This window comes from Lynx rufus, unplaced genomic scaffold, assembly GCF_022079265.1.
Source record: "Lynx rufus isolate CCGP_SWC_20201006 ecotype Redwood Valley unplaced genomic scaffold, mLynRuf1.p SCAF_24, whole genome shotgun sequence".
Lineage (NCBI taxonomy): Eukaryota > Metazoa > Chordata > Mammalia > Carnivora > Felidae > Lynx > Lynx rufus.
The window spans coordinates 10,989,463-11,011,994 of NW_025814839.1; the positions used below are offsets into that span (position 1 = coordinate 10,989,463).

General features: G+C 46.8%; 1 protein-coding gene across 1 annotated transcript in view; it reads right to left on the reverse strand.

The window, feature by feature from the left end:
* Window positions 1–22,220, reverse strand: part of GCN1 (GCN1 activator of EIF2AK4) — a 59,062-nt gene extending 36,842 nt beyond the window's left edge. Inside the window, exons 1-17 of the mRNA XM_047088502.1 lie at window positions 22,153–22,220; window positions 21,543–21,755; window positions 16,647–16,786; window positions 12,715–12,778; window positions 12,072–12,203; window positions 11,450–11,558; window positions 8,007–8,105; window positions 7,786–7,920; window positions 6,592–6,660; window positions 6,361–6,469; window positions 5,815–5,889; window positions 5,072–5,200; window positions 4,505–4,555; window positions 4,121–4,219; window positions 3,728–3,901; window positions 2,043–2,195; window positions 804–896 (exon numbers count right to left, since the gene is read on the reverse strand). Coding sequence (XP_046944458.1) covers window positions 804–896; window positions 2,043–2,195; window positions 3,728–3,901; window positions 4,121–4,219; window positions 4,505–4,555; window positions 5,072–5,200; window positions 5,815–5,889; window positions 6,361–6,469; window positions 6,592–6,660; window positions 7,786–7,920; window positions 8,007–8,105; window positions 11,450–11,558; window positions 12,072–12,203; window positions 12,715–12,778; window positions 16,647–16,786; window positions 21,543–21,755; window positions 22,153–22,220 — 1,912 coding nt within the window. The remainder of the gene's footprint in view (window positions 1–803; window positions 897–2,042; window positions 2,196–3,727; window positions 3,902–4,120; window positions 4,220–4,504; window positions 4,556–5,071; window positions 5,201–5,814; window positions 5,890–6,360; window positions 6,470–6,591; window positions 6,661–7,785; window positions 7,921–8,006; window positions 8,106–11,449; window positions 11,559–12,071; window positions 12,204–12,714; window positions 12,779–16,646; window positions 16,787–21,542; window positions 21,756–22,152) is intronic.
* Between the last annotated feature and the right edge of the window lie 312 nt (window positions 22,221–22,532).

Sequence of the window (22,532 nt, forward strand, 5' to 3'; positions counted from 1 at the left end):
ATGTGTATGGCAGGCAGGCTACCATTTGTGTAAAAAAGGTGAAGAACTAACACAAAAAGACATTTGCTGGTATAAAGTATAAAATATCAAGGATACACAGAGGCTAATATAACTGGTTCTCCATGGCCAGGGACATTGGGTGGCCAGAGATCAAAGCAGGGGTATGATTTTCAACGTAGGCCCTCTTGGATCTTTTATTTTTGAATTATGTGAGTGTATTTCCTATACAAGAACTAATTTTTTTTTAAATCAGGAAGTGACTAACAGTTTCAGCTCGTTTGTAATTGAATGTTGTGATTTGTGAATCAAAAGACTTTTCAAATCACTGATTAGCAGCAGACACCCCTAAGGCAACCTAGAATTTTAAACCTACATTTAAAGATCAACTGTTCCTTCTCTGCAGGGAGAGAAACCAGTAGTTTTGTGTCTCCTGGTGGGGGAGTGCAGCCAGCCACACTCCACCAGTTTCTCAGCTGCCTTGTAATAACACAAGAAAACCTCCGAGACAGCACCAATTACCCAATCAGCTATAATTAAACCTAATATTGCAGCCTCACAACCATTAGCACTCTGTCTCCACAAATCTACCAACTCCCCCATTCCCCAGCCTTCCAAGCCCCACAGGGGTGCATTCATTCCCACGGTGACTGACAGCCCAGCTGCTGACCACAGCACTCTGGTCCAGTTTTTGCTTAGCTGACTGGTCGAGGCAACAGGCAGTCAGGGAAGGGTCCTCTCTGAAGACCCGCCAGGGAGACTCGGGCCCAACCTCAAGTTCAAGAAAGTCCAACTAAGTCACTCACCATCCTCTGAAGCCATGAGCAGGAATTTCTCAGAAGTGAAAATCTGTTTCTTCTCATCTACAATCAGCTGCCAGAAACCACTCAGTTTGGCCTCTGCAAGAAACAAAAGGTCACTCCATGACATAGCTCACTCCATCTGCCAGGGTTGGTCCCCTCCATCCTGAAGCTGCTGGGGCCAGCTACGTGGACAGACCCTGCTTTGCAGCAGGCAGCAATGCTCCCCCAGCATGGATGGGTCACCCCTAGCCTCACTGCCCACCCCCTCCCCATTCTGAGAACTAACCAGTCCTTCTGGTGTCAATGCCTACATGAAAACCATCTGCTGCCTACAGAGGCCCAGGCAAACATCTCCCACCTGAAGTCCCACCTACTCCAGCTGCCAGGCTGAAACACTTGTTCACACATCGTGCTCTCCCTGGCTGAGGCTGATCTGAACTCACACCCTTCCAGCTGGTGAAATCCTTCCTTCAGGACCCTAGTCCAAAGGCTCCTTTGTGAAGCCTTTCCTGACAGCCAGCACCTAAACCAAAAGGAATCCCTTCTTCAAAACTGCTTTACTGCCACATTTTACCTCAAACAACGGACATACTTTTGCATCTCCTCTCACTAGAGTAAAGCAGCTTAAAATTTGTGGAATCGCGGTCATGTTCATCTCTGCCTTCCTGCCAAGGCAGCGCAGGGTTCTGGAATTTACACAGACGGCACCCAATGGTATAGAAGAGCTGAACTCCATTTCTAACCACAGGAATAAGTTCACATATGTCTGCAGCCAGAGTAGGACATGCACTAAAGCAAGCATGGAATACCAGGAAGCCACAAAAAGAAAGAGAAAGCTCTTTTGGATGTGCCAATTTGGAATCTTTTCCAAGGCATATTCAGTATCTTCAGTAGAAGAAGACTGGCTAGGGGGAAGCTTTTCAAGGTACACTCTAAAAAAGTCCCACTATACTAAACGCAGGTCAGTCTGGACATTATATACAAACCCTGTCCCAGAGCACTTGAGCAAAAGTGCAAAGGAGGACAGTGACAAGAGTCACTGGCTGTATTCCCATCTCCTAGTGTGACCCTAAGATTCATCCCTGCACACATCCCTAGTGTGACCCTGAGGCATCCCTGTGGCTGCCCCAGTGTGGTGGTGACCAAGCTGATCCTGTGAAATCCTAAACATCAAGACACTCCTCCCAAGGACTATGAATGAGGCGTCATCTGCTACCATCCTGGACAAGCTTAGACCCTTACCAGCCTGCGAGTCAGCCACCGAAAGCTTCGAGAGCAGCAAGGCTGCAGCAACCCCTTCAGTGACTGTGGGAACCTGAGTGCTCTGGGAGGCTGCCTTCTCCACTGTCTGGATGAGCAAAGGCAGTAAGTCCAGGGCCTGCAATAGTGTGTCACCTGTGGAGAGAGGACCAGCAATTTACAAAACTCCTTGTCAGGGGTGACAAGATTACTCAAGAAAGGAATTATCCACTGAGGTCTGAAATGCTAAAGCCCTTCAGTTACCCTGTCAAATGCTGTGAAGTAGGGGAACTAGAAGCAAACCCAACAACCACAATGTTAGACCTAGAAGGATCACTGCAAATCCAATAGTTCAGTTATCCGTTGATGGGTAAGGAAAGAGACGGAGACAGGTTAAGTAAGTTGCCCAAGGGCACATAGCTGGTCAGAGGAGAGCCAGGGCCTATCGCAAACCTAGCAATTTCTTTCTGGGGCTCTTCCCCTACACCAGACAAGCTCACGACCCAAATTCCAAAACCAGAACCAACCTATTGACCTATTAACTAAACCCACTTGGTTAAAATTTAAAAAAAAATTTTTTTTAAGTAGAATTCTGTTAAAAAGTACAGCTAAACCGATGTTTTCTTAACTATTAAAGTGTTATATAAGAACATTTTACAATAAAACACATATTTCATTTGGATGAGGTCATGAATTTGAATCTAAAAAAATGTTTATTTTAATGGTTTCTTTTATATTATGTGTACTTTAAAAGTGGCAAGTAGAAACAGCTCAAGCTGAAGAGACTAGTTTAAACCAAGTCTCTGCTATCTAGAACTCAATCTAAATCAAGATTGGTCAATGCAGCAAAACTGTAAACTGACATAGAGAGTACAGGCCCTATAGATAAGGGACACCCTTCTGTGGAATCTCCTAGACATTTCTTTAAACACAGCTCATCACAAGCGTAAGCTTTTTAAAAAAAGAAATACTAGCCTAGGGGTGCCTGGGTGACTTAGTAGGTTGAGCATCCCACTCCCGATTTTGGCTCAGATCATGATCCCAGGGTCATGGGAGTGAGCCCTGTGTCAGGCTCTGCACTGAGTGGGAAGCCTGCTTAAAATTCTCTCTCTCTCTCCCTCTGCCCCTCTCCCCAGCTCATGTCCTCTCTCTATAAAAATTAAAAAGAAAAAAATTTAAAAGAAGTATAGCCTATACGAGAGGTAGAAATTAACACTAGAGATTTCTACCTTGGAAATCAAGGCGATCATAGATCCTATGCAGATTGGAAAGTTTCCCCCAGCTTTGCCTGGGAAAGAGGTAGATGCCCATGCCCAAATGACAGGTTTGTCAGCCCTGAGAAAGGGCAGTGCTTGCTTTCCAGTAAGTCCAACGTAAAGTATCCATGAAGTTGGACTTTTTCAATCAGCCAACTCACAATCCTTTGCCCAAGATTTCAGATAATATAGTGACAGGTTATAGTCCTGGGTCCTCTCTGAATGAAGCTTTGTAACTTGAAGGTGTGATATGGGAGAGAAGTCAAAGTCTGCTGTGAAGACTGGGCACTGATCCAGGCTTTGTGGATGATTAAGCCCGAGGCTCCCAGAGGCTCAAAGAAGTGGTGCAAAGTAAGCTGGACTGAATGGGAAAGCTGGGGACGGTGACAATGCCCAGAAGACTCGGTCACCCCTGCAGGGGAGGCATCTCACCTCGGAAGCAGGCCAGCATGCACTGCAGGTAGGCATGCCGCACTGCAGAGGTGGAGGTTTTAAGGCTGAAGGCTTTCTTGAACCATTCGGTGAGCTTCTTGGGCACTTCCGTGGTGAACCGGTTACACCAGAGAGCCAGGACAGAGACAGCGTGCACCAAGGTGCCTTCATGAACTAGGGCAAGAAGCAGAAATCCAGTCAGTTCAGCATCTCAGGCCCATGTCCAATCGCTGCCACCAGCACCCGAAAGCAAGCAAGGGTACAAGGGGGAGGAAGCCGTGATGCTTCAGGGGAGGTCTGCCTTCAGAAGGGGTTCATGGCAGGCAGCTCTGGCTGTGAAAACCGGAGTCAAGAGGGGATCCAGATTGCATCCTTACCATGCAGCACAGTTACCTTCTTGCTGGAGGAATGGAATGAACAGCTCAGCCACAGTCCCATTCAGGACTTGACTAGAAGGCCCAGACACCACGTGATGACTGACACTCCCGATCCCTGTAAGGCAGGGGATTTCCTGCTCAGCACAAAACCACAAACACAGGAGTCTTCCTGCCACTGCCCACTTCCCTAGCGGCCATGCCTCTCCTCTGGCCATTAGTGCCTTTCCCTCAATCCCCCCTCCAGATGACCTGCCTTTTAGGGAAGCCAGGCCTCCCTCTCGCTAGACCCAAACAAGTCCCACCTGCCACACAGGCAGGCAGCAGAGTCCTGGAAGCCAGGCTGGGATGTCCAGGATTATCAGAGGAGTCAAGATCCAATGACAGACCTGCCTTACTATACCTGAGAGGACGCTGATCTTCTGGGCTACAATGGTCAGTTTTCCCTCCGAGCCTGAGAGGAGAGACGGCAAAGATTCAAACTCCACGTCTGCCACGTTTCCCATGGGGGTGATTAATGTGGTCATGTGTGTGACACCAAGAGACAGCCTCTGATTCCAGAAATAGACTTTCTATTGTGAAGCTGGGTTTATAACATTTCCTAGACTTTTTCCTGATTAGAACAGTAGTTTTGCTCTTACAGAAAATTTGAGAAACAAAAAATATAAAGGAAAGCATTTAAAACTCACCCACATGCCCACTACCCAAAGACATTATGAACATTCTGGGGTATTTCCCTCTAGTGTTTCCCTTTATGCATACAATAATGTCTACGCTTAAAAAAAAAAAAAAGAGATCGCCCCCATCTACACTGCCCTGTGCATGTTTATGTTCACTTCCCATGTCTCATTCTACTAAGAGCCTTCTCCTGGCCACACGGCCTTGACATAAGCAGACTCAGAGCCCCAAGTCCTAGGCAGGTTCCGGCCCCACAGCTCAGCCATTCTCATGGCCAGGAAGGCTTACTCACCACCAAGGATAGCAAACAGGTGCCTGGTCAGGGCTTCTGTCGCAGAAGAGTCACTGCACTGGCGAGCCAGGTTCCGCAGTGCCAGCACAGCCTCATCCATCAGGCGGGGACTGTTGGACTTCAGCTGACCTGGACACAGAGAGCTGCAGCTCAGAAAGTGCTGAGAGCTGAGGATCCAAGCTTTCATCTTTGTCTTTCCATGTTCCTAATTCTTCCATCCATGAGCTGGGTGTTCTCGTTATAAAGAAGCTCGGGGCACCTAGGTAGCTCAGTGGGTTAAGTGTCCAACTTTGGCTCAGATCACGATCTCACGGTTTGTGAGTTCAAGCCCAACATTGGGCTCTGTGCTGACAGGTTGGAGCCTGGAGCCTGCTTCGGATTCTCTGCCTCCCTCTCTCTCTGCCCCTCCCCTGCTCACATTCTTTCTCTCTCTCTCTCTCTCTCTCCCTCTCCCTCTCCCTCTCTCAAATAAACAAACATTAAAAGAGTATCAAGAAAGAAATTTTGCAAACGTAGTTTCTTTCTTTCTTAAGATTTTAAAGTAATTTCTACCCCCAACATGGGTATCAAACTCACAACCCTGAGATTAGGAGCTGCACACTCTAACTGAGCCAGCCAGGTGTCCCAAATGTAATTTATTTCTAGACTGAGCTGTCCCTGCCCTTTTTCCTAAAATAATTGGGAAAATACATCCAAAACCCCAGGTGCCATCCCAGGGGCTGGAAAGGGGTCAGGATACTCACTAGCCAGTCCTTTCACGATGTCCAGGGCATACTGGCTGAGATCAAGAGTCACTGACGCCAGCAGACTGGAGATAGCTAAGGAAGACAGAAAATACACACCATGTCTATGTTAGGTATAAATGCCTACTTCTGCCCTACTCCCCAGCCAATGCGCCACACCAAAGCAACCATTCTTCATCTCCATAAAGTCATGTGAGTGGTCACACCTTTGCCCCTATAGTTTCAAGTGCCACCTCCACAACAATTTCAAACTGTCTAGAGCAGATGTTCTTCACCTGAATGGTTTCCAGAAGGTTCTTGGACCTCTAACTAAAATTGTTTGCAGTATTCCAGGCCGATATACTTTTGTACGTCCTTTTAGCAAGAGGGCCCATGACTTTCCACATATTCTCAAAAGGGTCCCTGATCTCTCTCCCAAGGTCCCGATGAGGTAAACAGTGAATACATCCTTCACTCCATCCCCACCACTTCTGCGGCCAGGCACCAGAGATGCAACTCATCAGGCAACCCAGCTCCCTCCCACCATCCTGTCTGGCAGCGACCTACTTTCAATAACATTCTCTGGACTTCTCAGTAAGGACTTCTGTATGGTGGGCAGTATCAGATCCTTAAATTCCGAGTGAGACATGTATCGAAGCAGAGGGGCACAGTTATCCTACAAAGAGAAAGGAGTCAGGCACCCAGACTTCATGGGAACAGACCAAGAATACAGGACAGCTCTGAATAAGAATTTAAATGGGATTTAGCTTGTCCAGGTAAGGTCTACTTCTCACTCACCAATAGATACTTCTGAGGCTTTACTTTGCTCATCAGGATGTTCTTCATATAAAAATCCAATAGGGCACTCTACAGAGTACAAAGACTGGTCAGACCAATATTCTGAGTATCTCATCACCGGCCTAAAAGATCCCTTTTGTGGGAGTGCCTCTAAAAACTACAAATCCATAAAAAATAAAATACATACATGCATACATGAATAAATAAATAAAATACAAATCAGTGCCTAAATTTCAGCATCACATACGGAGGGCTCACTGATCATACCATTCATCATTTTAAAACCTTCCACAGCTTTCCAGAGCTGCTAGGATCCAGTCCAAAGTCGTTGGCCTGGCTCCCAGGCTGCCTGCTGACCTGCGGCTACCACTCACACCTCTCCAACCCCACTCACTTCCTCTGCCTGGCTTTCTCTGCCCAAAATACCCCTCCTTGGGGCGCCTGGGTGGCTCAGTCGGTTGGGCGGCCGACTTCGGCTCAGGTCACGATCTCACACTCCGTGAGTTCAAGCCCCGCATCGGGCTCTGTGCTGACAGCTCAGAGCCTGGAGCCTGTTTCAGATTCTGTGTCTCCCTCTCTCTCTGACCCTCCCCCGTTCATGCTCTGTCTCTGTCTCAAAAATAAATAAACGTTAAAAAAAAATTTTTTTTAATAAATAAATAAATAAACCAAAATACCCCTCCTCACCTCCTGACCTTGCTAACACCTATTCACCCTTTAAGTTTCTTTAATAGAGCTGTACCCGTGACCCATGCCCTCTGTCAGGTGCCCCAATATAGAGTATTACTGCTTCCTGCCCCTTTCCTTTGTAGCTCTTATCACAGATATAATCAGATGACCTATCTGTCTGATGGCAGACTCCTCACACTCAGTTCCCCAGAGGCAGGGATCATACCTCCCTGGATCACTGCTGCAACCCCAACAGCTGGCCCAGTGCTTGGCACATAGCAACTGCTCAGTTGTGGGAGACTAAATCATTACATGAACAGGCAAATTATCATCCCAATAACTATGCCAGGATTCACCCCAAGCCAGAGCTGGAGGGAAAACTTTCCCAGCTCCTCAAACTTCATATATCAGGGAGAAAGGACAGAGTCTCATATGAGAAAACCAACAGGCTTCAGAGAAGGCCAGGGGCTGGGGCCACAAGGACCAGATAAGATCCCCCTCCTCACTTCCAGTGAGACCACCTGCCTTGTGCCGGTTGACCACATCCATCTCCTTGTGGCTTGTACAAAACTGCACCAGCAGCCCCAGCATGCCTGCATAGTTCTGGTTGGGTTCCAGGCTGAGAATGGCTGACAAGTACTGCTCCACCAGCCCAGGGTTCTGAAGAGGAAAGTATAAAGCAGGTGTGTCACATGGTGGAGGGTGGCACAGAAGCAGTGTGCACCACCCACCATGCCTCCCGTCACCTCTTTCCACAGCTTGCTGAGCTTCTTCACAGCACCATCGACGGCGTGCCTGTGGGAGCCACCCAGCACCTCCAACAGAAGCAGGCACTGCACCTCGACCTGTCAGGGCCGGGACAGGTTCGAGTCAGGACGTGAAACGTGAGTGGAGGCCCCCTGACCCTCACCGCCTGCCCAAGACCTTCATCAGGCCTGCTCAACTCCAGCGAGATCCTCTTCCCTCCCCCACCCCCAAATGGCCCTGTCCCAGAATTACATCTGTTCACTCAAACACGCCATTAATAAGTATTTGTTGAGCACCTAGGAGTCAGACAATGAAAACACACAGAGAAAAGAGACAGACATGGTCCCTACTTTCATGCACTTTAGAGTCCAGAGAGAGAAAAAGACACTACAAAATAAACACACTAGAATATATAATTCCAGTGAGGTAAGTCTCATGCAGGAAAAGGATAAGCATCCTGTTTCATATCTGCCTTGACTTTTCCTTCATTAATTCCACAAATACTTACTGAATACTGACTAAAGGGCAGGCACGATGCTGGGCACTTTGGATATGGAAGTGAAGACCGACAGGATGATCCCAGACTGTGGAGCTCACTGTCCAACCCAGAGTGAAACACGTAATAGGTGCTCAACTAAAAAACCTCAGACTTTATGTGCCACAAACACCCATCACTGGTGAGCAGTCTGAATTACTACCCTAACAAAAAGCGTGTGCTTAAGAAGTCGGCTGTACTCCATTTGCACATGCACAAAACAACAGGTGCATGAGGTTCTTCAGAGGCCTACTAATGGTCATTTTTGTTGTTTACTGTCTTTTACTATAAAAAAAACAGTAAACAACAAAAATGGCCACCAACAGGGGATTAGTTATATATACTGCCATACCTCCACTCAGAGGATCAGTAAACAGTCATCAAGAATGAGAAATTCTTGGGGCAACTGAGTGGCTCAGTCAGTTGAGCGTCAGACTCTTGATTTCAGCTCAGGTTATATCATGGTTCGTGGGTTCAAGCCCCACATCGGGCTCCATGCTGTCAGCATGGAGCCTGCTTGGGATTCTTTCTCTCTCTCTCTGCCCCTCCCCCACTTATGCACACATGTGTGCTCTCTCTCAAAGTAAATAAATAAACATTTAAAAAAAGAAAGAGAGGGGCACCGGGGTGGCTCAGTCGGTTAAGCATCCGACTTCAGCTCAGGTCATGATCTCGCGGTTGGTGCGTTTGAGCCCCGCGTGAGGATCTGTGCTGACAGCCCAGAGCTTGGAGTTTGCTTTGGATTCTTTGTCTCCCTCTCTCTCTGCCCCTCCCCAGCTTATGCTCTCTCTCCAAAATAAATAAATAAACATTTTTAGAAAATAATAAACAGAAAAAGAAAAAAACCTCTTTATATGCTATGCTGGAACAAATTCTAAATCTGCTTAGAGAAAAAAACAAGGTGAAAGAAAAAAGTATGTTTAGTATGCTACTATATAAGAAACCCTGTTCAGCAGTATATACAGAGAATGTATCCACACACACAAGGAATTAGTAATAGATGGACCCAGGTGGCTAGGGAGGGAAACTGGTGTAGCCTTCTATGTCTGTCCCATTTTGAATTTTTTTTTTTTAATTAGAATAGCTTTTTAAGCTTGCTGACACCACATTCAGAACTATATTGCTGTTCCTCTCCTGAGAATGTTCTAACCCCTGATCTGGGCATGATTTGTTCCTTCATATCCTTCAGGTCTCTGCTCATATGATGCCTCCTTTGAAGCCTCCTCCCACTGTCACCCTGCACCACACTCTTTCCTCCTTCCTACCTGCCTTTCTGCTGTGTGACCTTCGTCTTACCATTTCTTAGCAGACCTGTGTGGCATCTACCTCCTCCACAAGAGTGTAAGCTCCATGAGGGCAAGGTCCTCTTTCCTGTTCCCAGCTCTTACTGCAGCTCCTAGAGAAACTGAATGAACTACGATCTATGTGTATGGTTGACATCGGCAACGAGTAAAGGAAAAACCTAGATTCGAGACGCTGGAAAAATAAACACGGTCTCATGCTCCTGATGCATTCTGTCCCACAAAGACAACACTCCAGAGTTGACCCCTGCCACTCGTTAACACACAAGTATACTTACCTACCTGGGATAATAAGAAATCACTGGAGATAAGCCAAGGAGGGAGCCCCTGATAAAGCATCTTAAAAAGATGATTTTGGTAGCAATGAAACCCACACTCTGAGGGGGGTCCAATTCCACTATCCATTATGTATCAGGTTTCAGTGTTCTTACCCTTCAGGCAGTCACTGATGGCCACTCCATAGTCATCCCCAGAGGACTGCTGGGTAAGCTCCCAGGGACGAGCTCATCAATGTGTCTTATTAACAAGCTGCTTCAGGGAGAGGTGCTACAGTTTTCTAATGCCTCTCATTTACCTGTACAACCCTCTGTAACGTTCCACAGCCCTTTCACACCTCGTCTTGAGCCCCTCTTCACGACAACTCATGGAGGTGGATGGGGTAGGTGGCACTTTTCCCCATTTTGCAGAAATGGGAAACAGATTCAGAGGTTACATATATGGCCAAATGTCATGGCTGAGAATCAGAACCATACCTCAGGTTCCTTTTCTTTTGTTTTAAAGTTTATCTATTTTGAGACAGAGAGACAGCACAAGTGGGCGAGCAGCATAAGCAAGGGAGGGGCAGAGAGAGGGAGAGAATCACAAGCAGGCTCCACACTGTCAGCACACAGAGCCCAACGCAGGGCTTGAACCCACGAACCATGAGATCATGACCTGAAATGAAATTAAGAGTTGGATGCTTAACCAACTGAGCCACCCAGACGGCCCTAGGGCTCCTTTTCAATGAACCATAAGACCATTCCTCTTGCCCTCCATTAAGCATATCTAGATGTTCAAAAGAACCTCCCAATCTGGCCTATTGGGCCACCTCTGGTTAGCAGACATGTTGAAAGGCAAGGCAGAGAAGGTGGAAGAAGCAGGCACAGAACAGGTGGAGAGAATTAAAAGATCAAAACACATGGCAAGAAAATTCTGTTCCATTAGCCAGTTCGACACTGAAATCCAAACACAGGGAAAGGAATGATTAACCGGAAAAATAATAATAATAATAATTTACATTACTGCATTTTCTAATTTACTTGCTTTCTGTCTTCCCTTCTCTGGCCTATCATGTCCTCCACGTATGCCCTGAAGGCAGGAATTGCCCATCAGTGTATTCCCAGAGCCTAGCACCATGACTGACAGAGAAGCTCAAACACATGTGATGGACAGACGGATGTTACTGTGTTGTACTCACGTCCATCCACCAGCATCACACATTCGTGACAATCCAGAGTGCTTGGTCACCAGCACCAAAAAGAGCACTTGGCCAGAGAAGGTGCTTCAACATATCCCAACTCTGCACAGAGAGCTGACTGCCACTACTGCAAAGACCCATGGAACCTACCAGTTTGTTCCAGATGTCTCCTTGACGCTTGGCTCTCGAAGGAAAGGCAATGCGCACCAGTAGGCAGGTCCAGGACAGGGCCAGCAAGGCAGCAGAGCCGCTACTCTTACTGCAGGGGGCAGGGAGGCGAAGGATGAGTGCAGAGCAGGAGCCTCCACCTTGGGGACAAATGCTGACCGCGAGGCCCTGCCTGGCATATAGGACCCTCCCTTGACCTACACCTGGAGAGAACTTGAAACTGTTTCCTCGTAAACCATCTGTAACAACTCAGGACAAGGAATGCAGAACTCAGCAGCCAAACTCCCACCTCTTAGCACTCAACAACCATAAAAACAAAAAAGATGCTTTCCCCTATTCAAACAGTGTCCAGTGGGCATTTGGTTTCCCTTCAAAATGGCCTTGCTTCCACTGGTTTCCCAACCCTGTTCCTCAGGAAAGCGGTTTGTCCACTGAGCCTGACATCCTGGCTCCTCCCTCCACACAGCAGGCAGACTGCTAGCGCCAGAGTTTCAGAGAGGAAAGACAGACATGCTCACACCTGCTCCACACAGGTCATCTGCACCAGCTTCTCCCGAATAGGACCCCGCCAAGCCCTGGTAGGCCACACATTTTATCTCTTTACCTGGGGACACCAGCTTTGGAGCCAATGCCTGAAGACTGCAGAGAGTGCAGAAGGTTCTTAGCAGTGGCTTCTGGCTGTGCCTCAGCCAACTGCTGGATGGCAGCCTGCAGGGCCCTGCGGGAGGCTGCATCTCTAGAGGAACGAATGAAGTGGAAAGGTGAACACTGGGCGCAGGGGCAGGGCAGCTTAGGCCAAGCGCTGGTCTTTCTCAGGAAAATTGGATTGTACTATATATTCCAGTGGATCACAGATGATGGGATTAGGAAATAACCAGAGAAATCCACCTTCTCCTGGAATTCTGGAAGCAGCTAACAAGAGCAAATGAGCCATCAGAGCTGTAAGGACAACACCAACATTTATGGACCACTTACTACGGACCTCAAACCAGGCCAAGTGCTTTTACACGCATGACTGTTTATGGTGTACAGACTCATGACGTGGCAGGCACTGTCCCAGGAGCTTTACACTTACTAATTACCACCTATGAGGTAAACAACAGCACAATCCCCATTCTGCAGATGAAGAAAACAGAGGCACAGAGAGGCTAAGGTGACACCTCTCCAAAGCCCAGCCTCTAACCGCTGTCCTGTACCACCTCTCCGCACAAAGGGCTGGAGGCACAGGGTCTTCAGTAGGGACTCACCTGTACCGGTGTAGAGTCAGGCAGAATAATTTGCAGAGCCCTTTCACTGCTCCCTCTGGCAGATCTGAAACCAAAGATCACACACAGATTAATCAGTAGAAACTACTTCATGAGCCCCTGCTTGAGCCAGGCATTCTGCCAGACATAATCTCTACTCACTGGACACTTCCCATAAGTTGGAGATAGAATTCCCTGGAGGAAACAACAGCAAAATCGTACTCCAGAAAAACACCTGGTATAGAAAGGCTGTCCAGTGGACATGTGTTAAAGGAATGAAACTAAGACGATGTTGGTGGCCTCAAAATCTAACATGCTGGCAAGTGACACTTCTGGGGCACTGGGACTACTCTGCTTCTTGACCTGGGTGCTGGTTACACAGGTAGTCAAGTTTGTGAATATTCGGCAGGCTGTTCGCTTATGATACATGAACTCTTCTTTATATAGTTTCTGATAAATAGTTTTTAAAAATAGGACAAAATTTGGGGCACCTGGGTGGCTCAGTCAGTTAAGTGTCCGACTTTGGCTCAGATCATGATCTTGCGGTTCGTGAGTCCAAGCCCCGCATCAGACTTGTTGCTGTCAGCATGGAGCCTGCTTGGGATTCTCCCCCTCTCTCTCTGCCCCATCCCACCTTAAGTGCACGCATGCACTCTCTCTCTCAAAATAAGTAAATAAACTTTAAAAACTTAAGTAAATAAATAAATAAAAATAGGACAAAAATTAAAGTATTCTGAGGGATCTGAAAAAGGCAGAGCAGCTCTAACTAGAGTGGCTTCCAAGTTTCTAAGGATACACAAGCTTGGCCTAATAGATTCGTAGGCTACGCAAAAATGGAAAGAAAGGGATGTACATGCTGAGTGGTGTTAACATGAGCAAAAGTGCAGGGGCAAGAATGCACGAAGCCCATCAGGACACATGAGGAGGAAGAAGAGAAGTAGTAACACCCAGGACTTAATCAGCACTCACAAGGTGCCAGGCCCTGCTCCAAGCACTGACACACAGTAACTCATTTAATCCCTGCAAGATACTTGTATTACTGAGGTCACTTTAAGATAAAGGAATATTGGGGTGCCTGGGTGGCTCAGTCAGTTAAGCTTCTGACTGTTGATTTCAGCTTAGGTCATGATCCCACGGTTTATGTGATCAAGCCCAGTGGGCTACTTGGGACTCTCTTTCTCTCTCTGCCCCTCCCCTGCTCACGCACATGTGCATGCTCTTTCTCTCTCAAAATAAACTTAAAAAAAAAAAAAGGATAAACATGAGTCAGAGAAAGATAAATACCATATGATTTCACTCATTATGTGGAATTTAAGAAACGAAACAGATGAACATAGAGGAGAAAAAAAAGAGAGAGGTAAACCATAAAACAGACTCTTAACTACAGAGAACAAACTGAGGATTACCAGAGGGGAGGTGGGTGAGGATGGGTAAATGGGTGATGGAGAGTAAGAGGGGCACTTGTAGTGATGAGCACCAGGTACTGTATGTAAGTGATGAATCATGAAATTCTACATCTGAAACTAGTATTACACTGTATGTTAACTGGAATTTAAATAAAAACTTGCCACTAAAAAACTATATACAGGCCAGCCGAGTGAAAGAGAAACTTTGGTTGTAGCAACAGGGGTCAGTAATGGAAAACCAATCTGTGGCCGGTTCTGCATGCCAGATTAAAGCGTGCAGATGAAAGGGAGAGGGTATGACTGGGGGAATGTAAGCCACAGTGTAAGGCCAACTCCAGCGGGAGACACCAACAGCCAAGGGCTGGCACAGCACTTCATACTTCAGGTACTGAAATGAATGCAGGAGGGGCAGGGACCTTGTCCCCACAGGACCCTAAACACTGTATTGATCCCCTGGACTTGGGGCAATTTCAGTGACCAAAGGAAAGAATGACTAGGGCCAGAAACAGGTTGTGGCTGAGAGCTAACATACACTGGGTGCTTACCAGAGCCAGGCATGGTGTTAAGGACTGTCCACACATGTTCTCATTTACTCCTCACACTAACCCTGTGAGGGAAGCAATACTGCCATCACCATACTCAAAGCAAGGAAACTGGTTCAGACAAGTTAAGTAATTTGAACCAGGTCACAGAGCCTGAAAGTGGCAGAGCCATGGTTAAAACACAGAGCCTGTCTGACCTGAGCTGAGCCCTTCATCACGGACGGCTGTACTAGAGGTTTGTGACTAGAACGAGCAGGCACAGTAGATACTCCATCAGCGAGTCTCAGGGTGCAAGTACACAGAGGCAGGATTGAGGAAAGCTTCAGAGAGGCCTCAGGGCCCCACGGGCTGAGCCATGTTGACCATCTGCAACCAGCACTAGACAGCTTTGAGAAAGTCCTCAACTCCCAGCCTGGCAGAAAATACCTTTCCCCACCTTTGGTTAACTCACTTGGTTATCTGTTACCCTAACAAGAGGAGAGGCCAGAATGATTATCACTACCCAATAGCTCCTCCTTAGACTTAGAAAATTAAAAAATTGAGAACTAATGATTTCTTGAGGAGTAGACAACTTCCCACCATCAGCTTGCACATCAAAAGCGACTAAACTTCTTATAAGTATCATTCACCCTGAACAGAAGAACTTCAGGGTGGCTGAACAGTAAAATCATCCTGCAAAGGCCCTGAGTAGTTCATGAACTTCACCCAAACATGTCCAACGCTTTACCCCGTCAAATGGGAAAAGGGCAGTATTCAGCAATTACATAGCAGAAGGCTCAGATGCTATGGCTGGGAAGGCATGTACAGCTGGTACCTTGTCACATGGCAGCCTTTTCTAACCATAATCCTGTTGAGAAATGTTTCCAGGAAGACTTCTGAGGGTGCCATAAAACTCATACATTAAAGTGTTAAGTAAGATGAGAATCTCTTAGAAGCTCACAAACAGGAATGTACTTAATTTATACGCAACTTTAACAAGCTTGGGTAGGTCACCAGGCGACCGTAGGTCAGAAGCAGCAAATGAGCACATGGCTGAAGCAGGCTCTTCACTAATAGGAAGTGAAAGCTGAGGGGAAGGGAGACCCAACTCGACACAGCCATGATTCTCAGACTTCAGTGAATCTAAGAATCACCTAAAGGGCTTATTAATACGCAGATGCTGGGCTCCACCTCCCCCACCCGGTCTCTGAATCTGAGTTTCTGCGACGGAGATGAGAATCTGTATGTATCTCAAACAAGTTCTGACATAATGCTGATGCTGCTGGTCCAGGGACCACTTGGGAGAACCAAGGCTACACAGTGAAAACACAACAAAAGGTAATTTAAAAGCTAATGAAGATTTATTGGATGAAAGCAAACTTTTTTTTTTAACGTCAGTATAGTTAACATACAGTGTTACATGAAGGCAAACTTGTCTTACACATCCCAGTAGGTTGCAGGGAAAGCCCTCAGTTATGGTACAGAATCAGGATAACTACAGGTGCTCAACATTTCCCAAAATGTGTTCCCCAGACCCTGAACTGGTTTTCGGCAAAAGAGAGGTGCAAGGAAAACACAGGGTTAACAAAAGCTTCATAAAGTTAAAGCCCCTTCCCAGAATATGCTGTGAAACTCCCAGAGGGAAGCAGAAAATGTGGCCAATCACCTGTTACCACCTTGCTGACTTCCACGGAACACAGACTGGTGCCCCAAGTCGTAAAGAAAATGTTTTTGCACCTAGTAAATTGCCTAATATTGTTGGTATCTTTTAGAAATATTTCCAATCAAAATGGCTAAAACTGTAACAAATCTCTGGTACCTAAATGGATCAACTCTCCACTAACCCAAACGTTTCAGTGAAGGTTTCAGTGCACAGTACGGCAAGCAAATACGGCAAGTGAAGGCAGAAGGTGCTGCAAGGGAAAGAGGCAGCCATGGTTCTAAACAGAGAGTACAGTTTACTTTGAAATGGAATCATCTCTCGGTCACATGGATGGAAAATAAATACCTTTTCCAGCAACACATCTCCCCAGTTCACCGAGGATTTCTCTCCGTTCCTTCACACTGGCTGTTGTCACCTTCCCCGCAAAACGCTTTAGTGTCTCAGAAACCTGTAAAGACCAAACCCACAGAGAAAATTTCAGCAAACTACAAAACAATGAGTGTGTGTGTGTGTGTGTGTGTGTGTGCACGCACGTGCGCACATGCGTGCTAGGGAAGCAGGTGCAGAATTCAGTGAAGTTCTAACCAAGGTTTCTCAACCTCCACAATGCTGACATTCAGAGCTGGATAATTCTTTGCTGTGGAGCCATCTTCATATGCTGTAGGATTCTGAATGGTGTTCTTGACCTCTACCCCCCGAAATGCCAATAACAGCATTCCACTCCTCCTGCCTCAGCTGACAATCCGAATTGTCTCCAGACATGTCGAATGTCTCCTCGAGGGCAAAATCATTCCCCAGTTGACATGTACTGTTTTAACCCAGTCAACTAGTCAATACTGATATCTTACTTAAATTTAGACAGGGGCGCCTGGGTGGCTCAGTCAGTTAAGCGTCCGACTTTGGCTCAGGTCATGATCTCGCAGTTTATGAACTCGATCTCCACATCGGGCTCTGTGCTGACAGCTCAGAGCACGGAGACTGCTGAATATCTATGTCTCCCTCTCTCTATGCCCCTCCCCAACTCATGCATATGTGCAAGCACACTCTCTCTCTCAAAAATAAATAAACATTAAGAAAATAAATAAATAAAAAGAAAGAAATTTAGACAAAAAAAGGCAAGGCAAAAGGCCAAAACTTCAGGACAGAAAATACCCTTTCACAATTATGTAAATTCTGATGAGGGCCCACCACATATCAATGTCTTCCCTTTATATCAGCTCATGTTAACCTCCCACAATGGGAATGTCAGTATCCTGGCAGGTCATTAGCAGAACATAAGCACAGTGGCTGAAGGGTAGAAGGTAAAGAGGCTGAATCCCAGCTCTGCCTCTTACCAGCTGTGGAAACTCTAGCACCTACCTCGTAGGACTTGTTAGAGGCTAAGGGAGGGAGCCTATGTAGAGCATTTACTCTCCTCTCAGCACAAGGTCAGCTACTACTGCCAACAAGCCTTTGAGGCAGGCACCAGTATCTCCACTTTACAAGTGATGAAGGAGCAGACTCCAAGAGGGGAAGCCATTGCTCAGACAGAAGTTGAGAGCCACAGCACCTGCATTCTTGAAACTAAACCTGAAACCGATAGGTCCATTAACCACTGCTAACCAGTCCTTAGCTTTCAACCACCATCCATGTTAGCACAGCTGCATCCTCCGCACTGGGTGGGGGCAGTTTGCAAATATTCTGGAAAATCTGCTCCTGAGCAATATTCTCCAAGCTATAGAATGGACAAGTCATGGATACATGAGCACTAGAAAAGGCCATGGTAAGACCCAAGTAACTGACATATGGTGCCCTCATCTTTTCCTTCTAAAGTTATTTCAGTGACAGGCCAGGTCTTACAAGTAACATACATAGAGAAGGGTACATAGAGACCTTAATACATAGAGGCCTTATTAGTAAAATACATAGAAAAGGGTACATAGAGAAACAAAACAATGTTAAGTTTTTCTTATATTTAAACCCCTGATGTAATTCTACTGGCAATGAGTAAACTCATGCCAAGACTCTGTCTTCCAGGGTTTTGTGACTGTTCCAAGTGATTGTTTTAATACTGTCTTTTTTTATAGTCATACATACAGATAATTAAAGAGTCAAAGTCATGTCAACCATACCTAAAAAAAAAAAAAAAAAAAGGTCAAAGCCAAAGAATTCTGGGAAGTCTGCTAGAAAACCCAGTCCCTTGCCTTCCCTCCCCAAGAGCACCCTCTTTCACCAATTCTGGCTCATAATTTTGGCAGTTATCTCCATAATCTCTAAATAACTTGCTTGTACTACTACTATTGGATTTTTCCGTTTTATTGCCTTTTACAGTAGCTCTTTCTCCAACCTCACCACACACACTCCCCACTTCCCCAACATAATTCCTCAGTTTCATAATATTGGCCAGCTCAGTTGTCCGTGTTTACATTCAACCTCCATTTAATATACTATGTTTATTATCCTACACAGCTTTATTAACCCTGGAGTTAATAAATGCCCTTTCCCACCTCACCTCAGTCTGCCTTGTTTTATCTGTCCTAATTGACAATTCAACCCCAAATTTTTTGCCACTTGTCTGCTTCTCACTTGACAAATTGCCTCTTTGGGCAGATCAGGTATTCTACCTAAGTCTGTCTTCCTGAAGAAGTTATCTCTCAGAACTTGATGACCTGCCCCAATTTGGCAGTTGGTCCTCTATACTTGGGATATAGTGTCTTACCCTGAAAATGTACTTTCTTGTGTTTAGATGGAGCACATCCCCCATTTTGTGAAGTCCTTGCACATCTGAAAATGTTCTAGCTTCACACTTGAATTAAGTTTATTTGGATACAGAATACTAGGCTGAAATCATTTTCCCTCAGGATTCTGAAGACAGCTCTCAGTGCTGCTACAAAGTCCAATGCCATTCTGATTTTTGATCCTTTGTGTGAGACTTGACTTTTCCCTCTGCAAATTTCTAGGATCTTCTCTTTGTGTCTAAGGTTCTAAAATTTCACACCAACGTTCTTTGTTGTGAGTCTATTTTCATCCACTGTGCTCAGCATTTTTGATCTGGAAACACACCCTCCAGTTCAGGGCAAGTTTCTTGAATTACTCTGTAGATGATTTCCTTGGATATTGAACCTCCTACTCTAGTCCTCACAGTGATCCTGTTTCACACTCTCCAGAGGAAAAAAAAAGGCCAGACTTTTGCCAAGGTTGAGAAAGACAGCTGGGGATCTGACTGCATCTGAGAAAAGCTCTCAACCAATCCTAATTTCACCCCTCCCACTCACCCTCACTTCCAGAGGTCAGTTAATACCACCAGCTCCCATCTGTCAGAGATTCTGCCATGTGAATCAGGTTGCTTCTTAGCTTTCCCAACTGTCAGTTTGGGATTCATTTTCCCTGGGTCTACTAAATCCTTCCCATTCAGCACTTTAGAGTTTCTAAAAGTTTGCTGCTGTTGTCTGCTCTCCATTCTCCCAATCCTTGTGGGAGTACTTTTTTAAAACCTTTTAATAGTTTAGGGGGCGCCTGGATGGCTCAGTCAGTTGAGCGTCCGACTTCGGCTCAGGTCATGATCTCATGGTTTGTTGAGTTCAAACCCCACATCCAGCTCACTGCTATCAGTGCAGAGCCCGCTTTGAATTCTCTGACGCACACTCTCTCTCTCTCTCTCTTTCCTGGCCCCACCCCTGTTCACACTCTCTCTCTCTCTCTCTCTCTCAAAAATAAACATTTAATAAATAAATAAATAAAACCTTTTACCAGTTTTAGTAAGGGTTGAGGGGACAACAAAAATAGATGCATAAATACAACCCACTCTCTACCCAGAATTCCCACACAGCTGTCTTTCCAGGTTAATACTAAATTCTTGGCTATAGTTTCTCTCACAAATATGAACGAACTTTTTAGGTTCAAAGCTCTTCTTTCTCTTAATCAGAAAATGAATGTTGCCCACTTGATACCCCATCAGAAAACTGAAGAAGTGCACACCAAGATATTTCACAGAAGTTTTTTGTTGGTGTGACCAGATGAAAACAGCTGTAAAGTCCACAGGTTTCTCTCGAGTGGCATTGTCCAATACAGAACTTTCTGTGATGATGGAAACAGTTCTTCTGCACTGCCCAACACAGTGGCCACATGTGGCTACCCACACACTGAAACGTGGCTAGTGCAACTGAAGAACTAAATTTGTTATCGCATTTACTTTTAACTAACTAGCCATTAAATATCCGCATGGCTAGTGGCTACCGTACTGAACACACAGCTCTAGAGAGATGTTTTTGTACTTGAGCATTAATGCTAAATATTCAGCATGTGTCCCCTAACCTCTTCCAAAGTACCCAGGAGACTAAGTTTTTCTTTCCAGGATTCTGTGTAACACAACTCTAAACTAATTACCAGCCCCTTGCACAGGAGATTCTCAATACACAACTTGCCAGTGTTCAGGGTAAGTGCTCTCACTCTCTGGCCTCAGGGCCTCCATATCAAAATCAGTTGGTCTCCTTCCCCTAGAGATTCAAATAAGCCAAGCTGTCCTTTAGACATCTGTTTTTCCTATATTATTGCCTTTTTCACTCTATAACTACAAACAAAGCTAAAAGGAAAGAAAAAGTTTTCCCCAGTCCTTCCCTGAACTACAAGGTACTCACTGGTGAAAAAACACACAAGGATGACAAGGCTCTTCCAAGGTAGTAACAGTTCTCTTACTTTCGACCCTGGACCTAATAACAACCAACGTATAAGGTGCCCTACTTTATGTCACTGAATCCTCACAACAAGCCTCTACCATAGGTATGACTTTAGTCCCATTTTACAGACGAAAAGACTGAGACCTGGCGGAGTTAAGTAACTTGCCCAGCGTCTCGTGGTAATCGAGCTGGGACTCAAATTCGGATCTGTATAAATCCAAAGGCTATGCTCGAAGTCTCTGCACAAAGTTGGTGCTCGAGAAACGTCTGCTGAATGTAAAGTTTAAGGAGTCTGCGCTGGCTGGGGCTCACTGTTGGAGCGCTCTGGGAAATGCGGCAAAGACTAGTAAAGGGGAACTTCTGCAACTCCAGGCTCGGGGAGGGCCCCGCCGGACAACCGCTGCCGAAGCCCAGGCCGGAGCCCCGGACTCCTCCAGCCTGGGGTCGGTCTGCGCCGCGCGGGCCGGGCCGGACCAGGAGCCGCGAGGGGCCGGCCGGAGGCTGCCCCGGGGCCGCGCCCTCCGCAGCCACCGCTCCCCCCCGCCCCCCCCCGGTACTCCTAGGCTAGTGGCAAGGGCGGTCCGGCCCGGCGGCCGCCGTCCACACCCAGCCGCTGGCCGCGTTGGCCCCGCAGCCTACCGCCTCACCTGCGTGTCCGCCGCCATCCTGCCGGCGCTGACTCCGGAACCGCTTCCGGAGCGCTTCCGGGTCACAGCGCGGGCCCACGCGGCAGGGCGAGGCCAGGCTCCCGTTGGGGCCGGGCCTGGCGCCCCCGGGCGGGAAGGCGGCCGCTGCATCCCTGAAGGGGAAGCGGGGAGCGAGATCCAGAGCCGGTGCCCGTGCCGGGAAGGTCGAGGCCTCTTTCCCGAAGGCCTGCTCCTCAGCCCCGGGGCCTTCTCAGCCTGGCCTCGTGGGAAACTAGGGCCTTTGAGGGTGTGTAAGGCGGTGAGGCCTCCAACCCCCTTCAAGTCGGCAGGTCCTGCCTGGACTCCCCAACGTGGGTCTTTATCCAGTAAAGACCACACTCTTTGAAGAAAGTTTCCTAAATGGCAGAACTGAACTGGGTAAAAGTGAGACAGCGAACTAGTATCCTGAGTTTGTAACCCAGTGGCGGACAATGTAGGAGTTAGTAAACAACGTAGATCTGACTGCCAGGGAAGTATTCAGGAGATGTGAGGCGCCCGCCCAGGGTGAACCTGGTTCCAGGCTGGGAGCCAAAGGGTGGGTGGGATACTGAAGATAGGAACAGGGCCTCATGGTCCATGGGGCGTTTTCTAAATTTTCCGTGTAGATTGGCCAACTCTAATACAGTTTAGTGAATGGGGTCTGCCCAGTTTAGTTGTTGGCCCTCTATTAGCCTATTATCAGTAATGGCGTTCAAACTTTAAAATACGTTTACATCATGATCCAGTACAGATTTGTAACGAGGATTTGTACCGTAGATTTGTAACCTACCCTTTCAGCAATCATGTTTTATCTCTTTAGACACTACCTACTCATCATGAATTGGATCACCACCTAGTTTGAAAAACACTGCCAGTGGGGTGCCTGGGTGGCTCAGTCAGTTGGGCAACCG